The sequence below is a fragment of the Amblyomma maculatum genome, chromosome 1, assembly GCF_055883805.1.
Source record: "Amblyomma maculatum isolate TAMU_Amacu chromosome 1, ASM5588380v1, whole genome shotgun sequence".
In the NCBI taxonomy this organism is placed as follows: Eukaryota; Metazoa; Arthropoda; class Arachnida; order Ixodida; family Ixodidae; genus Amblyomma; species Amblyomma maculatum.
The window spans coordinates 229,268,678-229,291,211 of record NC_139344.1 but is presented as its reverse complement, the minus strand read 5'-3'; the positions used below and the strand labels follow the sequence as shown (position 1 = coordinate 229,291,211).

Below are 22,534 nucleotides of genomic sequence, written 5' to 3'. Positions count from 1 at the left end.
CGATGCACCTGTTAGTTTAGTAAACACTGCAAAAAAAAAAATTGACTGTAGCTCAGGAAAAGCCTGCTTCTTGCTCTATATGAGGGCTTCTTCAGACCAAGCGAGTACTGAAGTTATAGAAGAAGTCTCTTTTTAGTTTACCTCTTTTACTTTGATTAGCCATATTTTATTTTAAAGAGGACTGAGTTCACATGTAAAAATGTAGAGGCATAAATATGCAGTAATTAGAGCATAACTCATTAAATGCCGCTCCCAAAAAGTTTTCACTATTATTATGAAGGCATTTATGACACTATTTACTAAATTTCATTTACTATTAACACACTTTCAGAACCTGAATTTTTAATTAACCAACTTCTATGCACTCTGCAATGTAATGTTTCAGATTTGCGATGAATAGATGAAGCTTTGCATGTTGAATTAACTAGAATTTTGTATTGAAAACCAAAACTAATGTTTATGCTGCACATATTGAGTAATTTTTGTCTACAGGAAAGCATTGTTACCTCTGAAAGAGTTGTCTAAAAGTACTAGTTACTCATTTTAATTTGATTGACTTGTGATGTCTTGCAACTGGGCACTAAAGACTCATCGCATCTAAGAACATTCAGTATAAAGTACCCAAGTATTGTGATTATCTAGCATGCACCAAAATACTCTTGTGAATTGTCTTCATTTCACTTCTGAAAAATTAAATGCTGCTTTTTTTTGTGTGTGTGTGGCATTCTTTTCTTTCAAAAATCATATTTTTTTCTGAAGGGTGGAACACTTTTAAAAATTCAAAGCATTTTAATTGTTCTAGATGCAAATTTGCAATAAATATGGCAGGTAGCTACAAACGGCAGCATTAGTATGGTGCCTCCTATGGGATTGGCTTCATGAAAATGAGGTCTGCCAATGCCAGTTTATTGAAACTGATGCAGTGCAGTTCAGGGCCACTGTTGGATAAAAAGCCAGTGAGTATTAATATGATATATGTATAAAGGGGTTTCAGAATATTGGCTTCCCCTGTTAATGCTATGGCTCTAATCACCCAGACAATCGGCATAGACAGGTATAAGTGAGACATCAGCTGACGGAACAGTTGCATATGGGACCAATATTATGTACCCTACTTCTGCATAAATTTTACTGAAAGGAAAATTATCAGCACAGCCGCGTAGCAACTATACTATTTTGTTAACATATAGTGTTGTGTCTTATTCTATTACTCTACCCGAAATAAACGAGTTTTTATAAGTGTTCCTCTCTTTATATATTACTTCATTAAAACAAAAAATCCACTTCCTCTCTTCTGCTGCAGTAAAAGGTTCACAACAAATTTTCCTTGCTTGGCACAAGTTTCATATCATAATAATGCTTTCATGTTGCATGTGCATTAAGCTAACGCCAATATTTTTGTGTTCTTATTGGAGGTAGCATAATGGCAACTGGCTTGATGCCATAATAACAGAAAGGATTTATTTTTGTATCGCTGTTGGATGAGTTTTTCATAAATATTGCTAGGCTTCTGTTCTTGGTTGATCAGTAGCTGTGCCAAGAATGTACTATGTGCATGACATAACATTTACTTTTGTTCTGCGCTTGGATACAGTTCATTGCATATTGTCACGAATTATGCAAACTTTTACACTGTACTGCTCACTGTAGCGTGAAGCTACGAGCGCAAGATAAAAGTAAACTATCTGAACACTGTAGATTTTTCTTTTTTTTACCAAAGTAGTTTTTGATATCAATTCACGGTATTTGTGAGTAGAAAAGTGTCCTACATTTGTTTGTCTTTTAGCAAACCCAACACATGGAAGCCTGTAGTGCACCATTCAGTATTGTAAACTTTCGTTTGCATCATTATACTGCAAAAATCACTGTCTGAACTGTTTACTGCTTGAGTGAATGCAATATTGCAGTCCTTGTTTAGTCTATGCATGCACAGTGTACTTTTCAGCATTTGTTTCGAAAGCACTGCTTAATAAATGCGTTTGTTCCTGTGGTTAGCAATTATGGTGTTGATTGCAGTGTGTTGTGCTATACTTAAGTGAGGATTTACACTGGGCCACTGTATATGCCCATCATCAGTGCAACAGTCACCATCGTGACACACGCATGCATTTGTGCACATGGTAAAGGGCCCACAGTTCTTTTGTACTAAATACTGGCACGGGAGAGTTACTGAATTCTTCCTTTTACTGAGCTAGGGAAAAAAAAAATGTACAGTGGATATTTGTCCAGTTTAGCGGTGGTTTAACTGCTATTGGTCAGCAGAAGGCGTAGAGGGATCGGCCACTGACCAGAATGTATTATGAGGTTGTGGTGGAAATGAGATCTTGCCCCCCATATTGTAGAGATCGAGTACCGCAACATCTAAGGAAAGAAGATTCATAATATTAGCTTGAAATATAAAATTACAAAAATCAAATTGAAGTGCCATGTGACATCTTGGCAAAGTATCACTAATTTGCTTTATGTGCACACAGTACATTTTATTTCTTTTAGGAATGCTTGCCATGTTTTGATATATTTTATGCTCTTCCCTTCAGTATGTCCCTCTTAAAAAAAAAAAAAAAAAAAAAAAGCAACGCTCGCTGATAATGTGCGCTAGATGGTGCTGCAGTGTTTTGAATTACTTGAAACGACCACGGTTCACTAAAACTTTCGTCAGCAAGACATACGCAAGTGTGCCATACATTTTTTTCTGTGGCAGCTGACTAAAAATGTCTAATTGCTGACTGGTCTATTAGTTTTCAGTGCAGCTCTGCCTACATGAGGTCACCATCGCGCTTGCCGACTGTGGTTTCCAACGTCGAGGTACATAAAAATAGACGCGTGCATCGATAAAAAAATTCTTGGCAAAATTCTTAATTTTTCTGATGAAACCATTGGGAAATAGAGCAAGCGTTTTTGGCAGAAAGCTTTCAGTTTTGCAGGAAAGAAATCAGTTGGTCAAAATTCAGTGGTTGGTCCCTTTAATAAAAACTTGTTAGCCTGGATGACCTAATGATATGGCATATTATGGCTTTAAGTGTTTTACAACACTTTGTTTTAAAAATATGTCTCGGCAGAATCTATTCATGTGAAATTAAATAATATTTGGCAAGTGTTATCATACGTTTACAGAAGCACTTACTATGGACCAAGCTTCATATCTTGTATAGAAATAGCTCGTTTATTTTTTTGTATAATCTTTTATGGGATAGTACCACTCTCGGGGTCCACAAAAGTATGCATTTACTTCGCAATGCTGAAGTGTTTCTTTTACCCATTTTTGATTGCAAACTGACATGAACTAAGCCACGCAGAAGTGCAGCTTGCATGTTTTTTTCTCCGTCACGAAGCTCTATTCTTTAGATGTATGCATGCAGTTTTGCTACTTATGTTCTCGTTAAAGTAGCGCCAGTGTGTTTAGGTGCTACTGTAAAGTGAATTATCTGTCAATTTGGTTATTGTGAAGTTTTGTTATTACCGATTATACATTATATAGTACATACGTAAAGCTATATAAGAGGTGCTGGTGCCATAAAAGCCAGTTTTGCTCATTATGCAAGTGTTTTATTTCTCACCGTATAACAAAATCTACACTGCTTGCACACTGTGTAAAAAAAATTTTGTCTGCACATTAGTGCAGTCTCCTTTCTGTGTAGTATGTGTATCAATCAAACAAATTGTGAAGGAACATCAGGGTTATCTTTAATGGAGATCAAAATTTACAAAACAGCTTTACAAGACAGGAAACAATGCACAAGAAAACGCAGTTTGTTGGCCTTCAGTGTAAGAGATGCAAATATTGGAATTTACGCCACCAGTACTACAACTTTTCGGACTAGTGTGCTTGTACCGCATTTGCAGCCAATAAAACCAATGACTGTAGTGTTTTTACACATCTTTATAAATTCATGCTTTACAACACAACTGTGGTGGTGGTTTGGTATTTTTGTTCGGAGGCCTTGAATGGGCAAAAAAAAAAATGTAGAGCCTACCAAAGCAGCCGAGCACAAATGCTGCTGTTGCAAAAACTTCACATTTGCTTGTCACTCTAGAATGCAAGCATTATCATGAAAAGTTGGCCGGTGCTTTAAGAATATATGATACACTTCCTGTATTTTCAGACATGTTCCACAGGACGTCATGGTATTCACGACATTTCAAACTCTTGTGAGAATATCACCAACCAGCACAAGCAATGCGAGGTATGATACAAAGCATAGTTTCTTAACGAGCGACCAGAGCCTCAATCTCTTTCACACAGAGCTATCAGTGACCTTAAAAAATGTGAAAAATACTGTTTACAAAGCACACCGAGCACAAATTATGAATCTGTGTTTTGTACACGTGGAACAACATGGCTGCAAATAATGATGAGGCATTCGTGCTGCACATGAAGCATGAACATGCTGGCACTTTGTCAAACGGTTAGAAATATGAGAAACATGAGGTCGAATGATGGCCCCTGAGTGTGACTACCTAACCTGCTGCATGGCGATGAAAAATGAATAATGGGTCATGAGTCGTTGGAACCCTTGGCACATCTGTTCTGCCCAAAGACTGTCACAGGGGACTCTCAAGTGCACTGCTCTGCCTGCAAAAGAGGCCCGCAAGTAGGCAGCAAGATGGTAAGCTTCACAGGTACGTGTTGCCACTGCCTGTCTCCTAAATAAATATAACAATGTCACAGCATGTAAAAGCCTTGTTCCCCCCCTGCCTGCAGGTAGCAGCAATATTAGCCATTACAGCTAAACACATACGCGCACACATGCACACACACTCACACGCACATTGAAGTGTTGTACTTGGAACATGCAGAAAAAGCCTGGCGATGCTGTATGAATTAAGGCATCGGTGACTTGTGAAAACTGCACTAGCTGGCAACGCTGTCTCATGAATGTTGCTGAAGTACTGACGTTGACAGGCTTTCAGTCCACTCACATCAGTTTGGCTGTTTGTAGGAGAATGCATTCCACCCGGTTCAGCGAATGCGTCTGCTGTACAACACACAGTTTGTCCCTAGATTCAATATATTAGGCTACTACGCGTGCACTGTCCTTGTAGAGATGCAGTCCGAGTGAGTGGCCCAAATGGCTGTAGGCGCTTGCTCGCATCAGCTGGCAACCTGAAAGAGACACTTTGCAGTCTATGTACACTGACTACCATTGGCACACACTCCCGGCACAGTTATATTGCACCAGCAGATGGCCTCACGTAGAGTTTGCATTGGCAGCAGCAGCAGAAGTGTCTACTGCATTGCTTCTATCCTCAGCCTTCTCCTTGGCACTGTAAGCATTGTCACTGTAGTCAACATGCTGGTAGGTATGCCGGTCAGGATCTTCGATGGGCACTTCTTCGTCTTGCTCATCCTCAAAGTCCATGAGCTCCTTTGAGTATGGACACTGGAGGCACCTGTTGAGACAACATAAAAAACTCTTACTCTGAGCCGCTTTTATGCAGTTAGATGCACAGCTGTGATGAGCAAGTAACCTGAACACAGCACCCCTCCCCCACACACACACACACACAGTTAATGCAAAGAACTGTGTTATCTCGCATTACCTGCAGGTAGAATGCAGATGCGATGATGTTTGTAAGCAACATAGGGCTGCAGTCTCCTAGAACACTTTGGGGATCTATTGATTAGAACCAGTTTCATCAGCTATGCTATCGTGCTTGGTACACATTTAGTGCCTCGGCAAGGCAGTAAGTTGTTAGTAATTTCACTTGTTATCTCCAGGTCATGCATAAATTTCGCAATTTAAGGCTGTCTCGAGATGCTATGGGTCTCGCACCAGTTAATTCGAGCTCCAGAACGATATTTGCAATTAGCGATCATCAAAATAGCCCTTTTCAAGCCTGTAGTACTGCATGCTGCAGGGTTGACTGCACACCTCAGACATGCAGGCAACAGCAAGAATGACGAAAAACAGACGACCTGCCTGAGAACAGGCCGGGCACTTCATTTCAACTTTCGCTGTCGTAACCTCCATGCCAGCTTACGGTGACAGTGGTGGTTGGTCGTGCATCAGCCTGCCAACTATGCCCAGCTGTGCATCGTTTCAGAAGCTGATTGGCAACACTTTACCAACCAACATGTTTATCTCATTCCAGTCATGTGGTTCTACCACTGTGCCAAAGCTGTGCACCGTCAAGTGCCGTTCGTGCATTGTAGTGAAGCCTTCTCACAAGTGACGTAGTCACTTGAGAGGGCATCGTTGCAACCGCTCCGCATCATGAAGAACATTACGCTTGGGAGCAATTCTGCCCTGATGCCATGACAGTGCGCACGCAATTAAGCACTGAAGGCAATGCAAAAAATGTGGTGCTGTTCTAACCTCAAAAGCAGATGGCCATTGCTCAGCCTTTCACCAAATGAATTTTCCATGATGCAATTGGTTCTTGTCATTTCAGGGCCATTTGATAATTGGAACTTTGGATAGCTTAAACAATTTTTTCTGATCCCTTGATGTTACAATATAACATATTGTACAGTCAAGCTCACTTATAAGCTATATATATTGTACAGTCAAGCTCACTTATAACGAACCTGACAGCCACACAGATTCCGTTCATCGTATCCGAAGTTTTGTTGTAATGGACTTGCCCTATTCCAGCAAAAAGAAAATGCAGTCTGGCAAAAGTGGTGCTTATTTCCTTTTTTTTTTTTTATTGTTTGTATAACTGAAAAGTACTCAGCCACTCGTGCAGAACAAAATTGGCAAACAATCCTTGCCTGTTTTAGTGCTTTGTGGATGTCAACAAAGCACTAACCAACAAAGCACATTGCCAACTACGACATTGCGGTAGTAGCCAATTTTTATGAAAACCTGGGGGTCTGAAGTTAGGGTACAGCAAAAAAAAAATGTAAGCAATGAATTCAGGTGAGGACGAGGAATATTTCAAAAAGGAAATATTAAAAACTGTTGCACTCCCTGCAAATGCAATGCTAACTTACTGTGCAAAAGGTTACTTAAAACAGATAAGCTCTTTCAAAGAAATATACCACGGCACTGCCTGGCCTGAACTGAACCCAACAATGTTTTTGAATATGCATCCTGATGTCAAGGTTGTACAGCATGAATACTGCAATGCAGGCAACACCTTTATAAGACTAATAAGTAACAATGCTCTTTGTGCACCAAGATTGTCTGTCTTAGGGTAAGTCTCCCAACCCCTTTTGTTTTTGCATCAATTAGGCACATGCCCTGGTAGGTTATACAGATGTGGTAGCACAACAGGCCTGAAATGATGTGGCTAAGGTTGGCCACACTGGCAGGGAGAAAATTCCTAACTTTGGCAGTTAACCTTCTTCCATATTTTCAGTAATCCCCAAAAAAGTATGCAAACTTTACATGGTCACAGTTAGTCCTACAAAGAACTCTACATTATATGATGCGTGAAATTTAAGTTTAAGGTTCTCATTTGTGCTCATCAGAGCTGTTATCACGTGGCTTCAAAACAAATGAACGCCAGTGTTGTTAAAAGACTGTGTGCCTGTGCACTCAGTAGCGTTAGCAAGTCTGACAATGCGACACACCCAATAGATGTGTTTTCTGCTATACTGTGGCCATGCATCACACTTTATCTTAAAATGGAAAAAAGAAAAACTAACCTGCTTTCATTAATCCCATAATTGATGCACATGCTGCCAACACACTGGCAGCAACCATCATGGAACCACCTATAGCTTGATGCTCCCATAGAGAGGCATGACTCTCTGCATTTGTTGAGTGACATACACTGTGACATGAATGCCACAGTGCAGTTAACTTGCACGTCCTCTTCTTCAACTACCTCTGATGCGTTCCCATTTGACACCACTGCAAGAGAGTAAAAATGAACAGAACATTAAGCATTCTGCCACAAGAGACGTGCACTGTGCTGCTAACAAGCTGGCTACTATATCCTGCTTCAAACTTGCACTGATGTAGGTACATTTTGTTTGAATAAAAACTAAGGCTTGTCAGAAAATACAAATAGTATTTATTACCTCGCACTCAGCCTAGTTATATTAGTCTGCTCAATTTTGAAGCCCAAGTGGAGGCATAAACACAAGTTGACCTTCGGTTCTGAAAAGCAGTCATAACTTGGTTTGCAATCATATGCAGGCCAGGTATGTTTTAAATGTGCCAACCTCATTTCAGTTAGTCATAAATTCTTATTAGCGACGGGCTGTATTGGTCAAAGGCCCTGTAAATTATGAAGCACATGGCCCTGTGAGGCTTTGAAAAGTTCACTCATGGAAAGCCTTGATTACTGCTTTTATTTGCTACAGTATGCACTGCAACATAGAAGCAAAACTATTGCGTCACATATGTGCAACAATACAATTATGAGCAATAAAACTTGATACATACTCAACAGCAAGGACAAAAAAGAACAGATGTGCTAATGTATCCTTCAGGTGTTTCCACTGCTAATAACAGCTCTAGTTAAAACATGCCACCCATGAAGGAAAGCGGAACTGCTCTCCTAAGCAACTGCCCCACAGCATGGAGGAAACCTGACGTACAGCCTGACATAATTTCAGGTCAAGCCCTCTACTTTCAAGGAAGAACTGCCAAAAAACCAAAACATTTGAAACCTTAAATTTTGCAACTTCACAGTTTAAGTTGAAGACCAAATCAATTACACTAGATAAGTGGCTAAAGCATTCCATGGATGAAAGAATTCGATGCAGTGGATTTGACCTTGGCTGTAGTGTACAGAGATTTCACTGCAGGTGGAAGAAATGAATTCACGGCCCTTCACTATGATGCCTGATAGCCCGAAATGTTCCTTTTGCATGTAAAAATGAATCTGTCAATCACTTCAAGAACAAATATTGAGGTCCTGTAAACTGCAGCCGTTGAAACAATATGCAGGGAAAAATGGCACCTTATACTACAAAGAATGTTAATGTATTACATTGTCGCATTTTAAACGTGACTACTTTGCATCTATTTAAGACTACAGTGAAACTTTCATGGCATGTTTACATCCTAAACTTGTTTGTTCCACAAAACTTCTTCAGTCTTAAAGTTTTCCAAGTTTTGCAATCTTCAGCAATATGCCATGAAGATAGGAATCCCTAAACACAACCCTGCTTCCACTAGAGCTAGGCTTCTTTTTTTTTTTCTTTTTTTTTTTTTTCCATTTTAACTTTCTTGGCATATATCGAAATACACTACATTTTTTTTATCCATAAGCATACATAACTTAAAAATATCATTAGAATCCTGTATTGACATCTTTCAGTTGACTTGTGTAGGATTTACTTCAGATATGCTATCAACTCAAGAATACTTGAAGATATTTTTGTTGAAGTGACGTTCACCTAATCTTTTACCACGTTAGAAAAGTGCAATTAATGTCAAGCTAGAATGGCTGTCACTATAGTAAAATGCTCTCCTTTTCTAAGTGCATCATTTTGAAAAAGTACAAATTTTTTTATTAACATCTGTAGCTGACAACAGAAACAATTTCAGGTGCTTGAAATGGTAAGATGACGTCAAGTGGGATAGAAGCTCAAAAGACACTCTGCAATACACAGAAAGAGCTGTTGCTTTTACCACGTGCTTGATCATTCCACAGGAGCAAATTTAGAGAACAGCATTTTTTACTTTCCCAAGATAATAATAGAACATGCTAAAATCAAGCTGTGGCCTTCACTCCAACAAGGAGCAGTAGTTTGCAAGAGAGAATGAATAGAGCAACATGGTGACACTCACTTTCGCAGCATGTTACCAAATTCATTTTCAGCAATGTTTTAAAAGTGATGTATGCATGCCCACTCAACAAAAAGTCAGCACAAAAGCTTATCGCTTACCTGCTTTGAGCTTGATGTCTTTGTCATGCACAGGACTGTACAGTGCCACATGCACAGGAAACGTGTATGACCGCCATCGCAAAGAGCGGTCAGCTTCCTCTGTGAGGAGGGCAAATAACCCATGCGTTGGGTCTGGCAGATCTTCTATGTTGGACTTATGACTTAGAGAGATGGTTTCATTTTGCCGTGGGCACATCTCTACGAGGAAAAAAAAAAGTAACAAATCACATCATGTATCAGTGGGCCACCATACATCATCAGAAAGGCAGGCACATGCTTGTGCAAATACACCTGCCCTGCACTGTATCTATCCTTGTGAGTCTCTCTCAACTTTGGCTGATCCTCTGCTAACATCACCAATATTGCTATTCCATTGGTCTGGCCATTAAATGTTTTGCTCATAACATATCCTGCCAAAGTCAATACCTTTTCTTTAAATTTTAAATAGAATAGCATCAGCTCATACGTGCTTAATCTAGGCTACTCTCCTTCTGTTTCAACATTACGATTGCTATTCTCCTTATCATAGCTTGCTGTACTGACCTCAGTCTCATTTAAAGGTTTCTTGTTAGCCACCTAATTTTGGCCACAAAGGCTGAGCACAGAGTGGCTCGGAACTGGTGTTTCTTTCACCTAGCCACTGAGAATTATATTGGTCTTCCTTCACAATTTTCAAACATCATTATCATTAGATATCTATTTAGGTCCTCAGTGAGGCTATTCACAAGCATTGCCCCTTTAGTACAAAGCTTTTCTTTAGCTAAGGAGCACACATTTTATTAAAAAATTCTGTCTTTCAAACAAAGAAGTTGAACTGCAATATAAGGAATAACAACTTATTAATTAATGCACACCATGACTAGGCCAACAACCTGTGATAACATCACTGGTAGTTCCTATCCTATTCACATGATTTTCATTCTATTTTTCAAACATCACTCCAAAGGTTGCTTTAAGCTGCAAAGTATCATTTTATCTTAACTCAGGACTTGATTTTTCTTTCTTGCAAACTGCTCATGAGCTACTGCCTTTTTCTGTTGTTGTTATCGCAGTGTCGTCACTCATAATTTGAGGAAGAGTATGGCGAATCACCACAGGCACTCAACATTTATACTATTTTACATCGGAACAAGGTTGCTCTTAGCAAAGTCTGCACAGCTGGCATCCTTTAAAGGACCATATTGATGTGACCAGTTTGTATATTTGGGTTGATGTAATCGCAAGACAATGTCACTGGTAAATCAGAGGCTAATGAGGTATACCCCATTAAAGGGCAGCTGCATCACTTTTCGAGAATTCTGTGATATTCAAGGATTGTAATCTCCATAAGCTGTTGGTAATGATTGCAAGGTGTTTTTGTGCTACCATTAAAACTGATGACGTAGTCAACGATTAAAATTCCAGCTTCTCATCACAGCACTGAAGGACTGCATAGAAAAGCTCAATGGTGACGTCATGGACGGTAATATTTCTTCTTTTCGTTACCTTCGCCCACATCCTGCGTTGCCTTTTCTAATGCCACCAAACCATGTTTCTTGGCCTTCACTTTTGGTAGCCTTGTTTTTACTTCTTCAAAGCAAGCCATTCTATGTGGGAAACATACCGGTACCGTCAATGACGTCAACCTCTGCCCCCCACGTGCCGCTGCGCGTTGCGGAGAAGCCTGACGGGCCAAGCGGTTTTAATCGCTATTTGCACCATTGTTTGAAATGTTACCGCAAAGATATTTCGCATGCTTATCCTGGAAGCTGTAATCATTCGATTCCTCAAAACTCATCAAAATCTACAACTAGTGCAGTTTCCCTTTAAAACTTATTCCCAATTCTTGCCAATCTACTGCTCTAAAACTTTTTGTGTAGACTAATGAGGTATGCCCCATTAAAGCTTATTCCCAATCCTTGCCAATCTACTGCTCTAAAAACTTCTTATGTAGGCATGCAACAACATGCTCACTCAAACAAAAAAAAGAAAAAATCCTCAAAGGGGACACTTCACCACTTATTACATGTGACAATTCAATAACATAGCCACTCCTCACAGATGCCCTTACAAGTGTTGATTTTTTAAACTCCCAGCAAATTGCTCTAACAAGGTGCTGTAAGAGATTCCATGCTAGATCTTTTGCAGATTTGAACCGATCAGTCCTACACTTTGCAACAATTTCGGAGCCAAGAATCTTGCCTTGCCTGCATTGATTTATGGTTCGACTCCCGACCGATGGTTGGACCAAGCTGCGGATAGCAATTGCGCTACATCTCGCACAGATTTGAATGCAACCAGTCCCACATATGTGTGACAGTTTGGAGGCCCACAAGTTTACCCCAGAAACAGCCACTTCACAGGGCGTGACAGCAACAATGCTGGGAAGATGCCTTAATTAATTCTAGACGTTATAGCATAACAGAATATGAGTTTCGTGCAGGATATGGAGGTTTTCTCCCAATATGTTTGCAAGTGCTTAAATGCTTTAATCACGCAGTGCCTGCATGTCTGCTAACACTTACACTAAGATAAATGCTCTCTAAATAATCTACAAAAAAAAGTTCAAATTAAACTCTGACAAAGGTAAACACAGTGCAGGGACAGAACAAGTCACTCTTTCATAAATGCACTGTGCTGTGTGAAGGCATTCAAAATGAATGACAGACTATAAATAGGATGCAGCTATGTATTACAAGGCAGTGATATGTATATGTTCCTCAACCTTCATCTGCACTTCTTCAAGAGGAATAAATACTAATACTGCTGCTGAGGTCTGCTGTAACAAGGCTTCTTTTATTTTACAAGCACCATTGCCAGCATATGAAAAAAATGTACAAATCATGATCTGAGGTATATTGTAAGTCTAAGTCCATTTCAGAGTACAGAAGTCAACATTTACATCATGATCACCCAACCACTGCTTGTGACGAGCTGCACATGTGGGCAAGCTATAAACAAAATGTATCAGTGCCATCCATTGCTTACAAATGTAAAAGCAGGCTGGGACTAAAAGCACTAAAATCCAGACAGCTGTCTCTGCTCCTTGTGTAATGGCATGACCAACACAACATTTTCCTGTCATGCTGCATTCTTCTCAAAATATAGGCCTTGAAATTGTGGCTCCTGCTACACAGCGTACTTTGCATTTACTGTATCTCGATGCTTTTGAGACAAGGCGATATACCTTTTGGACAGAAATAGTAGGTGCTAGCGCGAGCGGCGTTTGTTAAGGTTTTATAAAGAAATGCATATTTCTGATTGCGCCGCAGCTCCAGTGCTTTGCTATAAGTCAATGACACGACCAAAAATTTGTTTAGAGGCAGCAGTAGCTGGCAGTCTTGGAGGAAAGGGTTAGGCAAGATGAAAGCTGCGCCCTTCACTATCATTCACAAAGGGTGGTCTGCATGTCTGCCACTGTAGTGCTCTCTTCTGCTCACAAGGTGTCAAGTAAGAATACAGAAAGCTAAAGCAAAGAACAATTTCAACCTTTGGAACTGATTTAACTCACCTACACAGGAGCAACATTCAGTGTACAGATAGTCAAGGCAGAGGAAACAGTCTCTGCTGCAGGTGACGTTGAGTTTGTCACACTTGCACGATTGTGTCAGCATGCACTTGCTCACTATAGATGCACAAATGGCTTCGTTGCAGGCCAGGCTCAGGCTCAAGGCACACGCCACGGCCACTGCCAAAGGCAGCAGCACCTGCTTCAACATTTTGCTCTGCAATATAAAAAAAGCAAGGTGCAACTCATGTTACAACAAAGAACACAGCCAATATTGCAGATAATGCCATGCATTCTTACAGATGTAGTTTGTTACATTACTGCACGCTAACAAGGCTTCCAACATGTAGTTGCAAGCACAGATAAGGTTGTCTGAACAAATATAAACAGCACACCGCTACCCTGTGACAAATAGGTACAGTATATTTGTGCATAATTAACCAGGCTGCCAGCTTACACCCACTGTGTGGTTATCTTTAGCTCAGTTCTACATTATTTGAGAACACTAAGCATTAGGAAGCAGACAGGCATCTTCACATTCTGCAGTAAACTCAGCCAAAAGGTCTTTGGAAGTACCAAATTACATGTTTTTCAAGACTTAAAGCACCAGCCACTCACACTACATGGGCTCAATGTTGCTAAGGTGCACACGAATACACCAAGAGCATCCTTGAAATCTGCTCATCATAGGGCATGTAAGGAATTCTATATCATGCTGCTGTTTCTAAAATGAAATCTGCATAATAGTTAATGCACACAACATGCCATTTGCAATGAACCTTACTGCTTAGTGAACTACAATAGAGTTTTCACTCAAAACAAGTTCTGATACAGGTTCTTCTGTGAATAGCAAAAGCAGTACTGTGAAGGCTAGCAGACAAAAACAGGTGTTCAGAAGAGACTGGAGGAGGAAACTTTTACAATTACACTTTTCTGTGTAGTGGTCCAGGTGGTTGAATGTTTCCTGACATCTTCCTTCTACAAACATGCTTGTCATCTTCTGTAGCATGCCTGGATTTATACTGTCAGGTGTGCTACAGAATCAGTCTCCACAAAAAAGCTGTTTGCTACGTTTATGTTTTTTGAAGGAAACGCAAAAATATTTTGGCAATGATATTTTGCACTTATCAGTTATGTAGCGTCCAAATGCATTACAGATTTAAATTCGTGTCATAACAGAAAAAATTGGGGGATACAACGTATGTTTTCAGCAGAGAGGTTCAAAGCAGATCCGTGATACAGGGCAGTCGATTTCAGCTACAAGAGCTAAAAAAACGTACGAAAATAATCGGCACTACTGCGCTATAGTATCTGTCCGTCTCAGCCACATGTATAACCTCCCCAGCAGCTCTAGAAGGCGCATATTAACGAGCAGAACTAAGCAGAAGGAAAAATATACTGCGGTGAGCACATTATGAGGGCATGTTTACCACCAGTAACCTATTTTATATGACACGCGAACAAAACGTCGCCGCGCGACGGCCTTCAAGCGCGCTGGCACGAATGCACGAAGGAGCACGCCACTGCGTGCGCTCTGCCGTGCGCGCTCAACGAGGTCCGCCAGCTCTGGTCGAGCCACGTTGCCGCAGGAAGCCGCCTCGTTTGAACGGCCGCGGCCAAAGTTTATTGGGCGGCCGAGGGCAGCACGTGGTGTCGGCGCCCGGGCCCCGGCTTACCTGGCAGCTAGTCGGCCGGGGCGGGCCGAGCGCGGCAGGCGCACGCTGGCTCGGGCGTCATGGTCTCGGCGGCGCGCAGGCGGTTATCAGGCGACGCAACTTGAGAGAGGGACGCAAAATGGAAAGTTGAGCGTCCAGTGGTTGGACGGAGCCAAGTGGGCCGCGGCCAGCCGCGTGCCTCGGCCGACGAGGGAGGGCAGCAGCCGCGACTCCCCCTTGCGCGCGGACGAGTCCAAAGAAGAAGGCCCCAGGCAGTGCAGGTGCAGGATTCCTGCGCTCCCGCCCCTTCACCCCCCTCTTCTCGTTCCCTGCACTCAGTGGCTTCCCACAGGGGTGGTCGTTCCCAATGTCCCCAGAAAGAGCCGACGCAGGAATGCGCCCAAAGAGGCACAAAAGCAAAGCGGCACAAAAGCAAAGCGGCACAGGTGTTGATTTCGAGGCGAATGGGGGTCTATCTCGCATTCCGGCCCAACGAAAGCTCAAACAATTAGTCGTCTCCACTTCCGGCGCAGCTCGTGTGGCTTCTCTGCGCCAGACGGCTCCCAATTAGATCCCCCCATCAGCAGCAGATAACGGCCGTCAAGTGGCACGTCCTTCGCACTTGTGCGCAAACACGCGGGACCGCATTGTTGCGCCGACGACTCCTCCTCGCAAGCGGCGGGTGACAGTGATCGCCGGAGGTGGGGAGAGGGCTGCGGCAATTTATCGCGTCCATAGGGCCCGCTCCGGCGAATGGGGGGAACCCGGGTTGCATAATTTCCATATTTCATGTTTATCACACAAATGTAACAAGACGCTAATCCTGGCGTCAACGGCGCGTCACATGCGTATCAAATTTTGCATTTCGTTTCCGCGACGCTGTGAGCCTCCGTACTCTGTTGTCCAAACAGAAGGTTTTCGATCTCCATGCAGACATTGTCATTAATTTGCTGCGCGCACTTCATGCGTACAGCTTTAAGAGTCCTCAAATTTATAGTTGAGCCCCCCCTCCCGTTCATTTGTTTTTTCGCCATAGCTAATTATGTCGACGATTAGCGCTAGACCAGTGACAAATAAAGGTTTTTCAACACTTCTGAGTTTACTTTCGCCTTTCTTTGTATGGGCTCGAGCGCCAATTAGAGCAAACCAAGGTGTCCGCGTCCCGATGGTATGCCGATGGTTCGCATTTAGTCTATGTCGCTCAAGCTTGCAACGTGGACCATTAGACCCACATGCGCTCCGAAATGGCTGTTAAGCCGTCTCGTAGCAACCGTGCACGCTTTCTTACTGAACATAACATAGCTTGTGTGACGGTCAGAACATCTCAGTAATATATTGTGCTCGCCTTGTGCAGGGTAATAATCTGTCGTTCTTGTCCAAGACAAAAGTACGATCAAACCAGCAGTTCAAGCTTACATTTTCAAGAAATCCCTCCATGAACCGTTTACTTGACAATCTCGACATTCAAGATTTGGAAACAAGCTGCGCCTGTTTGCGTGTAGGGTGGGAGGATGAGGTAGAACTGTGAAGAGCTCATTCTTGAGTAGGACACATCAGTCGCGGCCTGAGAGGAGGGGTGAAAAGACTAAAAGAGAGTTTAAAAGAGAATGCTCCAAGGAGTGCAAACACGGAATGCGCTACCCCAAACGCCTGCGGCGCTGAAACCAAAAAGAAACTTCAATCTCGACCACTGCGAAATATGTTTGCAGGTGAAAGTCGTCGGGTTTTTTTTTGTTTGTTTGTTTTTTGTTTTTTTCACAGTGATTGAATGGTCAGTTCGCCGCGGTGCTGCACAAACCGCAAAAAGAAAATAAAAAAAAATACTACTGCGCGGCTTAGCCGATTCAACAAGTGACAGCGAATTCCAGAGCGAGTCCCCATCCACTGCTTTACGCGCGACCTGAGAAAAAGCACCACCTTCGCAACATCAGGGGCTAGTACTGAAGGTGGAGCCACATATATCCTTTCGCACGCATTCCTACAGGAGGTGTCAAACCCAACAGCATACGGCGGCGTCAAGGTCGTTCACGGGCTTTTGAGAGGCTTCCGAGGTCTCCTTATGCAGGCGCCTTATGCGATCCGGCACACGAGCCCCGCTTACTGGTGTAGTGATTCAGGCTGAATAAAGATGCCCGCAGCTCGCAGCCGTTTGTGCACAAGCGAAGCGCCCGCGACTGCACGATGCTTGTAACGACAATGTTTGGGCCACGGGCTCGGCATAGACGAAGTTATGTTGCGGAATTTACGTGACATATCAAAACACACGTAGCCGAGCGCTTTCTTGAGCAAGGCAGGCTACTGAAAGCAACGTTTGAGCTCGACAGTAATTCATTGTTCCATCGTACGTTGCTTGGTGTACATACGTAATCACTTTTAATCCATGCTCAAGGGATTCACACTGTGTAGTCTTCCGCTATTTCCGCACGAAAGATCCGTGTGCTCGCTTCTGATTATTATCAGCTGCATAAACTTCGGATCAGTGCTGTGGTGTATGAACAGCGCTCACTCGCATCGTTCAAGTCTTTTTGCTGTACGAGCTTTGCAGTGAGCTATCTGTAGCCAAATAATTTGACGGAGCCTAGCTTTCAGAATAATTGGCTCTAAGTCGGTGCTGTTTTACCAGCGGCATATGTACTAGCATTTTGTCGGTATTTGTACATTACTGCGGTGGTTCAGTTGCTAAATTAGTCTAAATGAATCCGAAGCACTTCCCGTGCATGTTTCGTTTTGGAACGTTAAACCCAGCTGCAGATTGTATTCCGATCATCGTAAAATATAAATCAATTATTTTATTTTTCAAACGTCACGTTACGTATCGCCCTGTTCAGGTGGGAAGTCCTTGCTGCTTAAACAAAGTAAAACAAAGTAAAAGGGGAAAAAAATCTCCGCGCTCATCGCCGAGGACTTGAGTTTCGCGGGCGTCACGGACGGGGCAATATTACGTGCTTCGCTTAGCTCTCTTGAACCGCAGCGCCTGAATCCTGATCGCGTGAAGGTCAACTCTTTGCTGCCCTCTTCCGATTAACGCGCTGCTGGCACGGCCTTTCACTGTCAGCAGTTGAAATGGTAGCATTGTGTGCCTGATTTCTAGCTGGTCGACGAAACAAAACCGGTTTGGTCCAGCTGTCGGGTTTTGTGCTGAGCGGTGCATGGATCTTTGGAGGTCGCGCACTGCTTTCGCTGTTCGCGTGGCGCTCTGCCACTGCGCCCGCAGCATAAGCAACGTGGAGACACGGCGAACGTGGACCGGGCGCTGTCGATTTGAGGGCACGTTGTTCACAAGTACGAGAGACTGGACCAAAATTTCGCTGTCTTCGCGCCTGCGTTCCTCAGACGCCTAATTATTGGCACCCACCCTCCTTGGGATAGTGTAGCAGGTTGGATAGCGGACCAAACAACACGGTAGCGGCGTTCTCCCGCTTGACGCAAGCCGATCACTGCAGACAAAAAAAAAAAAAAAAAGAAGGGGGGGGGGGGGGGGGGGGGGGCGTCTGTGCTACGAGACAACCGGCGGGCACCGACCGTGCCAGGCTGCGGATGCTGCTGCAATCTCTGCCGCCGCAGGAGATGGACACGCCAGAACTCGCCCCGCCAAGAGGCGCCCGAATGACATTGCGCGGATATATCGCGCATTTCCGGCGAGGACGCCAACTAGTTCGCGTGCTCCTCCTCGTCTCGCGTGGCCGCGGCAAGGGCACGCGTTGGCCTCGTTCGCGCCAGTTCGCGCATCAACCTCCGCGGTCGCCGCGCACGAAGCCCCGGATTAGCAGCTAAACTACCGCCACGGGTCGGTCTGGTTCAAGCGAAAACGCTCTTCCTCAGCTGCAGGGCGACGACAGACGCGGTGAAAACACTCGCTGTTTGCGCGGTCCGGTGATTCAAAAGCAGGTCTGTTCACCGATCCGGAAACAACGTCTTGGCGAAGCGCCCATCAGCTTCGAGATCACTGAGAGGCGTTTTCAATAAAACGGGCCACACCTCCTCGCCTTTTTCTTTTTTTTTTCTTTTTTTTTAGGGCTTGGAATGTCGCACACTCGTCCTTGTCGAGCTCGCTCTTTTTGTTCTCTTCAAGGCTGTCTGCGCAACGCCCTGCGAGTGCCGCGTTCAAAGTGCGAGAACACCCATTCGGTCTTGCTTACCTACCCTACGACACGGTCAGACATTTTTGATAAGGTTGTTCCGGAACCACCACCACCGGAAGGGTACCGACCGATCAGTGACTTGCGCACTGGGGCAGCGTCACTGATCTTGGCTAGCGTATGCTGGACCATCGTGATTGCAGAGGCCGCGAGATTAGGAATTCAAAACATGACACGCACAGTAGCAGCGCATTTATGAGCAAGCGCAGACGCTTATAACAGCCCTTAATTTTCACTACTATAGGTAATGCACGGGAGGAGTTCAGTCAGAGCGTGTTGCGTGTTTTTCTTGCCGGGACTGTCTCAGCGCCACGCATGTGCCGCTTCAAATTAATTTGTAATTTTATAACTACCAAGGCACAACGTACGACGTGTAAGGATTTGTTCAACGGGTTCCGAAAATTTGCGAGATAAGTACGGCTGGACGCTCGTTCAGCGCAGTTTACAATGACAAGGGCACACAAGACAATAATAATAATAATAATTGGTTCACAAGAAAGGAAAGGCGCAGTACCTGTCACTTGTTTCTGTGGACACCTGAACCGCGTCGTAAGGGAAGGAAGGAAGATGGCAGTGAAAGTGGAAAGAGGAGACGTAGTGGAGGGCTACGAAGTAATGCCAAGGTTTTCCCGGTCATGGTCGAGCTGAAGACCTTCGAGTTAAAGCCACCGTTGAAAAAGAAAAACATATCCTACTTGCGCAATGACCGGAAGGGCATGTCAACGGTAGCTCGAATGATACTCCCTTGCGACGGTCACACAGCTTGCTTTCAGTCTTTCTGGCCTACGGCATCATTTCTAACGCAAAACAATGCTGGGCTGAAGTGCTGTTCAGACTGGTACACGTGCGGCCTAATTACGCACGTCCTGCGTTATGCATACTCTCACTCACTGTACGTTTCTTAAAGGGGAGCGCGAATATTCGGGAATTTTGAGCGGCAAATCAGATGTCATTCAATCCGTTGAACGAATCAGACAGTGCGAGCTCAAAATTATTCGAAACAAATAGGTTTTCAAGTTTTCGAACGCTTTTTGAATAATTGGCATGATGTTCGAATAAGACCCAGCGTAATCTTATTCCCAAGTATTCAAGAAACAGACACCACATATGCCGCGTACCATGCTGCCGCGACCTTAGCATATGCGAGATGGAGGGTTCAGCGCAGAAACGCGGTACATTCGCGTTGCGGCGTTTCGCAATGCTATGCCCTAAGAGTTTAGGCAACGGGACAGGACCCATCAAACCCGGCCTTGATGCGCCACCTCGGAGGCCATGGCTCATATAGCTCTCGCCCATCTCACGTAGGTTTTCGTCAACTCCTAGGTTGACTGACCGGATCAGTGTATACCACTGTTTTTGGCGTCCTTTTTGCGTCCGTCGAATGGCACGCGCCTCCTGTATCATTCGATTGATTCTGGCAGATCGCGCTGGGCTTCCCCGCCAGTCCGTTACGGTGTCCAAACTTTGTTTTCGGTCAAGTTGAAACTGGGCGGTCAGCGGTAACAACATCAGACGGACGTCTTGGGATACTGTACATATTTGCCCAACAGCCGATCACAGGGGCCTTTAAGATCATTATTGGGCACATGACTCTTGCATGGCAAGACGAAAAGTCCAAAAACGACATAGGCCTTCTAATACCCGCCGCGGTAGCTCAATGGTTAAGACGCGCGGCCATTGACCGAATGTACCCGGGTTCGAACCCCAACCGCGGCGGCCGCGTTTGATGGAGGCGAAACGCAAAGGGCGTCAGTATGCTGAGCGACGTCAGTGCACATTTAAAGATCCCCAGGTGGCCCAAATTATTCCGGAGCCCTCCACTACTGACACCTCTTTATCTCGTTTTACTACCACATACATCTTTTCTGCCACGGCGCTGTTTCGGCGTTGCACTAAGTGTAATAGATATTGCGCTTTTCCTTTCCTATAAACCAAATTTTCATTTCTTGTTAACCTGTCCTGTTCAGTGTCAAGAAAGATACATGCATCTCGTCCAGTGCTCAACTTCAGGACTTGTCCATAGGCTTTGTTCTTCATTTAGCTGACAAATTTAGGCAGTGAATTTTGTTTCTGTCCAGTCGAAAATACCTTTCTGTTCACCGCGGGAATCGAGTAGCACAATACATGCAACAAACGCTCGCTTTAACGGTTGATGCAGACTCTGCTTTTGCTTTGTGTGGTTATCTTTGGTTCCTCTTTCTGAGGAAGCTGTGCAGCTTTCCTGCGCGGTCACTTGGCTGCGCTCAAGAGCGTAATAATTACACACATTCTTGTGTGCGTGCTACGAAAGGTGCTATGAACCTCTACTGAACAAGATTGTCACGAGAAACGACCGCACCTGACACAGAAGTATAATATGACTTGCAGTGTCTTTGCCATGCAGGCACTCCCAAGTTATGAACGGCACCTTGCTCTAATAATAACAATAATTGGTTCACAGGAAGGAAAAGGCGCAGTATCTGTCACACTTACTCTGTGACACCTGAACTGAAGAAACTTGAAAAATGACACCTGAACCGCGCCGTAAGGGAAGGGAGGAAGGCGGGAGTGAAAGTGGGAAGAGAGAAAAGGGTGCCGGAGTTCCCGGGTTCGAACCCGACCACGGCGGCTGCGTTTCGATGGAGGTGAAACGAAGAGGCGTCCGTGTGCTGTGCGATGTCAGCGCACGTTAAAAGATTCCCAGGTGGTCGAAATTACCTTGCTCTCTAAAGAAGCAAAAAATACGCAATGGCACCGTCCTGCCATTACGCAGCTCAGAACCAACACCTGAGGCCAACAGAGACTCGAAATGAGGGCGCAGGAGCAGCGCAGGTAGCGAAGAATGTGTACAATATTCAGTTTGCAAACAAATTAATTTTATGCACCCTTCTCTTCCAAAACTCCTCCTCCACGTAGAGAAGTATAGGTAAATAAAACTTGAAATTTCTCCAACCAACACTTTTATTTTATAAAACCCGACGTTTCGGAGCCGGCTCGGCTCCTTCTTCAGGGGTGCATGACGCGGGGCTATTTCAAGTTTTATTTAGTTATCAACCCAACCAGACAGGCAAATCTGTCGAAATGTTTAGCTTTCAGAAGTATAGGTGCGCGCTGCTTTCACACAGGCTAAATTCTCCGTCTTTTATTGGAGAGCTTCTCTATCTCGCAATGAAAATATAAATAATAGTAACGCTGAGTTCCAGAAGAAGGACAGCGTGGATAAGATATACTCATGCGCAATCAAAGCAACTAAATAACGCCTCATACACGAGTCGCCGTATACAGCGAAAGTCTCCGAATAACTTGGACTGCTCGAGGTCCACTATCTGTACTGGAGCGTTTCTGCCCCCATCGAAATGCGGCTGCCGCGGCTCTGAACGGCGACCTCGTACTTCAGCCACCACCGCACATGAGAACAAACGCGAGCTGATTGTTGCCAGCAATTACACTTGTTCGGGGCATCTAGTTATGTTCACTTCATCAC

The 22,534-nt window shown here is 43.9% G+C and overlaps 1 protein-coding gene across 2 annotated transcripts in view; it reads right to left on the bottom strand.

The window, feature by feature from the left end:
• Nucleotides 1–3,659: 3,659 nt before the first annotated feature.
• The window catches only part of LOC146205848 (twisted gastrulation protein homolog 1-A-like), a 31,801-nt gene continuing 12,926 nt past the window's right edge, over nucleotides 3,660–22,534 (bottom strand). The window contains exons 1-5 of one of the 2 annotated variants that reach the window (XM_084590499.1): nucleotides 14,954–15,238; nucleotides 13,281–13,494; nucleotides 9,791–9,988; nucleotides 7,595–7,802; nucleotides 3,660–5,391 (exon numbers count right to left, since the gene is read on the bottom strand). In XM_084590499.1, coding sequence (XP_084446625.1) covers nucleotides 5,190–5,391; nucleotides 7,595–7,802; nucleotides 9,791–9,988; nucleotides 13,281–13,488 — 816 coding nt within the window. In that variant the 5' untranslated portion in view covers nucleotides 13,489–13,494; nucleotides 14,954–15,238 and the 3' untranslated portion in view covers nucleotides 3,660–5,189. Of the gene's footprint in view, nucleotides 5,392–7,594; nucleotides 7,803–9,790; nucleotides 9,989–13,280; nucleotides 13,495–14,953; nucleotides 15,239–22,534 lie in introns of those variants that run through there. The other variant, XM_084590498.1, reaches the window with a different exon arrangement.